Source organism: Diplotaxodon limnothrissa, linkage group LG16 (genome assembly GCF_057381915.1).
Source record: "Diplotaxodon limnothrissa isolate DT_005_m linkage group LG16, D_limnothrissa_male_GT1.1, whole genome shotgun sequence".
Lineage (NCBI taxonomy): Eukaryota > Metazoa > Chordata > Actinopteri > Cichliformes > Cichlidae > Diplotaxodon > Diplotaxodon limnothrissa.
Genome location: NC_140611.1, coordinates 29,393,994 through 29,400,904, shown reverse-complemented (window position 1 = coordinate 29,400,904; position 6,911 = coordinate 29,393,994). Strand labels below are relative to the sequence as shown.

The 6,911-nt window shown below is 41.0% G+C and overlaps 1 protein-coding gene across 1 annotated transcript; it reads left to right on the top strand.

Moving 5' to 3' along the window:
* The first annotated feature begins 260 nt into the window (after positions 1 to 260).
* On the top strand, positions 261 to 1,187 carry LOC146616406 (olfactory receptor 11A1-like). The gene has a single exon (XM_085374668.1). The coding sequence runs from the start codon at positions 261 to 263 to the stop codon at positions 1,185 to 1,187; it is 927 nt and encodes a 308-aa protein (XP_085230794.1).
* The last annotated feature ends 5,724 nt before the right edge of the window (positions 1,188 to 6,911 follow it).

Here is a 6,911-nt window from a genome sequence, read left to right as displayed (position 1 = left end):
GAATCTTAAATCTTTTAAAGTATAAAACTACTTGCTGTTTGTTTTTGATTGCTAATGTGGACATTGTACAACAGGTGCAACAGCTGTTGAGAAGGAACGTGACATAATCAGGTAACATGTGTGTGTAAAACAGCATTTGAACGGTATCATAGTAGAAACATTTCTTGGCAATTTATACCTGGTCGTTGTATTGCTGTCTAGCAAATGTAATATATATTATTGCTGACCTATCTTTGTCACTGTGGGATATTATGGAGAAAATGGAAAACTCAAGTGAGATTGTGTCATTTGTGCTGTCTGCTTTTGAAAATGTTGGAGAGTTAAAATACCTTTATTTTGTAATAATACTGGTCTGGTATGTCTCTATATGTGTGGCAAACACACTCCTTATTTTGGTCATACGTGTGGACAGAAGGCTGCATGAGCCAATGTATATACTTCTTTGTAATTTATGTGTGAATGAAATAAATGCCAGCACATCACTGTATCCTCTTTTGCTCTCACAGATGTTTTCAGACAGCCACGAGGTGACCCTGCCGTGGTGTTTTCTGCAGATGTGTTGTTTGTACACAAGTGCTTCTGTTGAGCTTTGTAGTTTAGCAGCCATGGCCTATGACAGATATATCTCAATCCGTCATCCATTACGCTATAATGTCATTATGAAGGCAGAGAGAGTGTTTTTGTTGATTCTGCTTGTGTGGGTGTATTCATTTCTTAGTTTTATTTTCTCATTTTCATTCATCTTCAGTTTGAAGTTTTGTGAAAATATTATTCACAACGTGTATTGTGACCACCAATTAATAATTAGACTTTCGTGTTCAGTTTCAATCCAAAGCTTTATTTCTGATATATCCTTCGCAACTGTGAGTGTTTTCATACCCTTCAGTCTCATTTTAGTCTCTTACATGAAGATTTTGAGAGTTTGTCGAAAAACATCGAAAGAAAACAAGCAGAAGGCTGTGACTACTTGCACCCCTCAGATCATCTCTGTGTCAAACCTGTTTGTCGGGTATATATTTTACTTTATTGACTTCAGGTCTGTAGTTTCTCAGGTATTAGATGAAGTTCATATAATTTTGCCTATGTATGTCCTCATTTTTCAACCAATGCTCACCCCATTTATGTATGGATTTAATTTACCAAAGATAAGGCAATCATATCAAAGGTTTCTCTTAAAGAGAAAATAAATGTCTTTGTTCAGCAGATTTACTTATATTCACAAAATAACCATGCAATTAATTTTTTTAAGTTCTTTGCAAAGAACTACTTGGCAACATGTAATTTTTCTAAATTCTAAACACAGCAATTTATTAAAAAGTCCAAAATTGTGTCTTTTTTTGAATTTATTTAAAATAAACTAACAGGCTCATGTAACCCTCTATAGTATTGTATTGCTCTTAAGCAGGAAACCAAATTTTGGTTCTTACACTGTCCTTAACATCGTCACCCCAGAACAGTGAGAGAGGGAATATATATGCAGACAGATCATGCTCATGATACCATATACCAACGTACAGCAAATGCACACAAGATCTTTTCCCTGGATGCAATGTTACTCCAAAGGCCAAACAACATAATTGTGATATTCAATCCCTTTTCATGAAGTTCCACATAGAACACAGGAACACATAGGCCTACAATCACAAATGCAGACTAACTCATGCATGAACACACACACAAAAAGAACCCCAGTTATTTTGTTATAAGAAAATCAAGGAACCGGGTTTCTTTGCCTAGTGCCAGTTCCAGAATTGGGTGACACAGTGGAGCGGATTTGCCCTCGAGTCAGTACATCCATTCCACTGTATCACAGAGTCTGTTGCTATCTTGGTATTTTAAATTAAAGTAAGTGGCACTGCCTCCTCATGCAGGTGCCGCATTCACCTGCAATAATGCTGTAATTCCAAAGTGGTTGCTGCCTGTAATAATGGTAATCCCTGAATGAGATAGTGGGCACTACATTTCACTATATATTTAGACTAGGTCTAGTAGGACAAGCATAATGCAGTTATAAAATCAGCTAAAGAAAATGTTCCGCTCTTCTCCCCTCTGCTCTTGTTCCCTTTTCTGAGAGGCAGTGGGGAGGAAGAGCATACAGCCTGATCCGGTGGGGAGGTGTGGGAAGCCAGATCGGGCGCTCCCCTTCCAGCTCTCCTTCCTGCTCCCTCCTAACTTACCTTACTTACTTGTTTTACTTCTCTCTAACACCTTTTCTGTCCCTTTGAAGAAATAAGGCTCCATGAATGTTAAAGAGGTAAGTATTTCTCAGTTGCAGTGAATAGAATAAACTGTAGAAAACTAAACAGCAGAAAGAAGAAGAGAAATAACAATTTTAACAGTGTAGGGGATAATGAAGGTAATTCCTTCCACAACCAGTCCAGACAATCTTCTATACTAAAGAGGAGACATCCGTTCCTTCAGTTGTTTTTAAGTTTTTTATAAGTGCTCAGTTTATTCACCAAGTTCAAAGGTCTGCATCTCTAATGGGGGCACTAATGTTTATGAAATTGTGGAACTCATCAGGAATGTTATTATTCATGATTAAAGGTGTAATGATACCTTTGGTGATAAAGGTTTTAGAATGAATGAATGGTATGTGCATCTACAGATGAGAATTTGCATGTGTGTAAAAAAGATTTGTGTTTGTAAAAAAAATATTTACACGAGTTACAACTTTTTTTTGTTAAGGTCTGGTTACAGATACAAAGAAAAAATAAAAAACTCTGCGCTCAGATTCTTGGCTGTGTGTGGATTTCAACTTACAAGTACAAATTTAGACCCGAATTTTCTTCCTTTCAGCTGATTGATCAATGTCATGTCAATCACAAATTTAGCACTCCTTCAACAGCCAAACACATCTGTTCGCTGATTGGATTGTTACATTTGTGATTGATATGACATTGGCCAATCAGCTGAAAGGAAGAAAAATCGGGTCAAAATTTGCAATGTGTGAGCTGTCAGTAAATGAGATATCTTGTGTGAGATAAGAGCACCTTTGTAAATAGTTGTTTAAACATTGCTTGTAATTGTGTATTCACTGTATATATTGAGCACTGCAGCAGATTTAGTAGGAGTGAGAAGCCCTTTTTTGTTGAACCCTTTTTCTCATGTTTTTGACAAGGGAGTGTAGGTTAGAAAATTGTCTTTTGTTCGCAGGAACATTAGAAATCTTTCTGTTTGTTATTTTGGGCACAGCTCATGTCCGAAGTAAATAAATTGCTGCTAGCACCTTCATGCGCCTTTGCTGACCTTTCTCAGGAGTGGTTGGAGCGCGGAGTTGCACCTTCATGTTGGGTCCCGGTTACTCCTAGGCCGGGACATAACACCATGCGGGACGCGTCCCTAGAAATGCTATTAAAGTCTGCCAGAAGTGAGAGTCTAGGATCTCGCTGACTGGGCCTCTGCTAGACATTCCCAGTGCACCCTTACTATACACTTGAGTGTGCCTGGTCTGTCCAGCATCCTCCCCCCCCCCGCCACCTGATCCAACTCACCACCAGATGGCAATCAGTTGATAGCTTAGTGCCAATCTTCACTCAAGTGTACAGAACATAAAGAACTGAAGATACAATTACAAAATCAATCATCCTGGTCCCATGTGCACCCTATGGACAAATGGTGGTTTGCACATTCATCCAGTAACTGAACACTGTTCAGGTTCAGGTCAGGCAAGTTTTAGGCTGTTTCAAAACATTTGTGGAGAAATTTGAATTCCCTTAATAATAAGAAAAAAGTTATCTTCTACAATACTAAAGACTTGTAATAACTGATGTGTTGATGTAATGATTTTACAGTGTATCTGTCATGATCCAGAGTTTGTGACTCCGTGTTTATGTTTTAGTAGTTATTATTATTCTGGGTTTTGTTTTCATGTTCCTATGTGTTCCCCAGTCTGTGTGAAGTTTGTGTGTTGTGTCATTGCGTGTATGTCTTTCGATCGTGGCTCAAGAGTTAGGAGTTCGCCTTGTAATCGGAAGGTTGCCGGTTCGAGCCCTGGCTTGGACAGTCTCGGTCGTTGTGTCCTTGGGCAAGACACTTCACCTGTTGCCTATTGGTGGTGGTCAGAGGGCCCGGTGGCGCCAGTGTCCGGCAGCCTCGCCTCTGTCAGTGCGCCCCAGGGTGGCTGTGGTTACAATGTAGCTTGCCATCACCAGTGTGCGAATGTGTGTGTGAATGGGTGGATGACTGGATATGTAAAGCGCTTTGGGGTCCTTAGGGACTAGTAAAAGCGCTATATAAATACAGGCCATTTACCATTTCCTGTTTTATTTTGAAGGTCTGCGTCTTATGTGAGTGTTTTCAGTTTGCCTCCCGAGTCTCGTCACGTTAATCACTCCCAGCTGTGTCCCCCACCTGTGTGTGATCTCCCTGTGTTCTCTGAGTGTTTTTAAGTCTTGTCTTCTGTCTTAGTCGTTGCTGGTTCGTCTGTGTTGTTTCCCCTTGGTCTCCCTGCATCTCTCCATATGTATTTCCCCGGACCTCCCTGCAACTTCGTTTCTGGTTTGTTTTGTTAGTTTTACCCAGTTTAGGTTTTCCAGTTTCATGTTCACCCACCATTGCTGTTTGTACCCACTCCTGTAAATAAATACTCACCTGCACCAGAGCTGCCGCCTTTTGGGTCCTTTCTACAACTCCACACGTCTGCCACACCGGACGTGACAGTATCTTATTTAAAACAAACAAAAACTCAGGAATATCTGTCAAAAGAAAAGAATGCCACCGTTTGTCCCTCCTCCTCCTCCTCCTCTGTGTTGCAGCTATAAATATTAGCAGAAGCTTATTTTTGTCTTGTTCAACCTGGAGGGAAGCAGCTGAGTTTATTGTTATGAGTTCTTAATATGTAAGAATCTGTGTAATTGAATCTTAAATCTTTTAAAGTATAAAACTACTTGCTGTTTGTTTTTGATTGCTAATGTGGACCTAAACTGGAGAAAACTACAATTGACTGTGACAACTATGAAGATGATGTGGAGCAGGAACACGAGTGAAGCTATGAAGTATAAACATGAACCAGAAACATGAACATGCCCTGAACCGAAAGACGACTTGACGAGGAATTTTACTTTTATTTGTTTAATTGTTTACTAAATGATTGAGGTGTAAAATAAACTGCAGTGGAGTTTGAAAACAAAATATGGTTGTGTGTGGTTGGAGGATGTGTTTGTGCTGGGGGAGGTGCAAAGGGGGGCCTAGCAAAAAAAGTTTAACCACTGACATAGAATAACCTAAACTAAACTCAAGGCAACCTGATAATACTACAAGAACTACAAGAACCTTTCAATATACCTAAGAAATCACAAATATAACAATAAACTCAAAATGCGGGGTCACAGACCAATCCGCTGACATAGTGTTTCTGTGCTCAGTCTCCCTTTTGTGTTTCCATGTTGCTCTTCTTGTGTTTCATCTCATCTCCCCATTTGTCTCCCTGTTTATCCCTGCTCCTGTGTCTTGCCCGTGAGTCCTGCGGTGTCATGTTCATTTGTATTAGCTGTGTTCCGTGTGTATTTCCACTTCCCTTTTCACCCTTGTGTGTATTTATGTGGTCTTTTGTCATTCATTCTTTGTCAGGTCATCTGAATTTGGGTCCTCCTCTTCTCTCCTCACGATTTTCCATGGCAGATTGTGACAACATGATAACATGCAGTGCTGACGTTCCCGGGACTGGAGCAAATTCTCTTATGATAAACTACCCAACATGTGTACCTTTGGTCTCAAAATTTGTTCTTTGGGTTAGACCTTCCTCCCAGTTTTCTTTATTTAGGACCACCACTGCAGCGGCATCCAGTTGAACAGCAACTCAAAGAGACAACAGAATGAGGCCACCTAGCGTAGTGCAGACATTACATGTCATGTACTGGTCATTAATGCATCCCAGAGCTGGCAGTTACTTGCCTTCATCCAGCTAACCAGGAAACAATGGCAGCGCTCCTCCAGAGAGGCCCAGTCAGTTTGGATCACCTTACTTAACATTATTAATGATAAAGCTTTATAAAGATTTTAGAACAATGAAATGTCTCTTTGGCTCTTGGAGGAGGCGGACGCATCTTTCACCCTCTCCCTCCCTCCTCTTCCCTGCTTCTGCTTCAATGTCTTTGTCTAGTCTCGTCTAACTCTAACCCTCAGAGAGTTTCTCAGTCTTGTTCTCTAAAACCTAAAGAATTATGGATTTGATCAACTGGTCCCGTAACGGAATTGACACCTTCCTGGGCTTGGGAGAGCCCGACTGTCTACTGACTACTCAATGGTCGGTTGTGTCGTGCATCTGGCAACACTTTCAATGGAAGACATTGAATAATATCTACCAATTCTGAACCACGGTAACAGAGTTCTGGCTGATTGGAGCTGGCTTGGACCTGGCTTATCGAAGAACAAGTAGCGGTTACAGCTGTTCAAAATCTCATAAGGCTGGCCGACATGATAGACGATTGGCAGGGCTGTGAGTTCTCAGACTGTGTTTTGAATGCAATATGGATAAGATCTTGGAGAAGCTCATGGCTCTGCAATATGGATAACATCTTGGAAAAGAACAACGGGAATTGAGAGAATTGGTGACCAGTGATGGACATTAGACCAACTGTAAAAATTGGATGCAGTTGTTCGCACTAAACACAAACATTCACCATCTTCACTCATGTGGCTATCCCACTGGCGCAAGCTGCCAAGGTCGAAGCTGACTGGACCAACAAACTTCTCCATGATAACAGGGTTGTTGTCAGAACTCTTTGTCCCTCCTTCAAGGCCGCCTGGGTCCACTGGAGGCTGTTTACCTTCGCTTAACCAGGCCTGGTGCCACTTTCTCTCAGCTGAACACAGGATACACACACACACACGCACACTGATACTGATACCCCCTCACTATAACCATAGCTGGACTGGCCATTGGGCATACCGGGCATTTGACCAGTGGG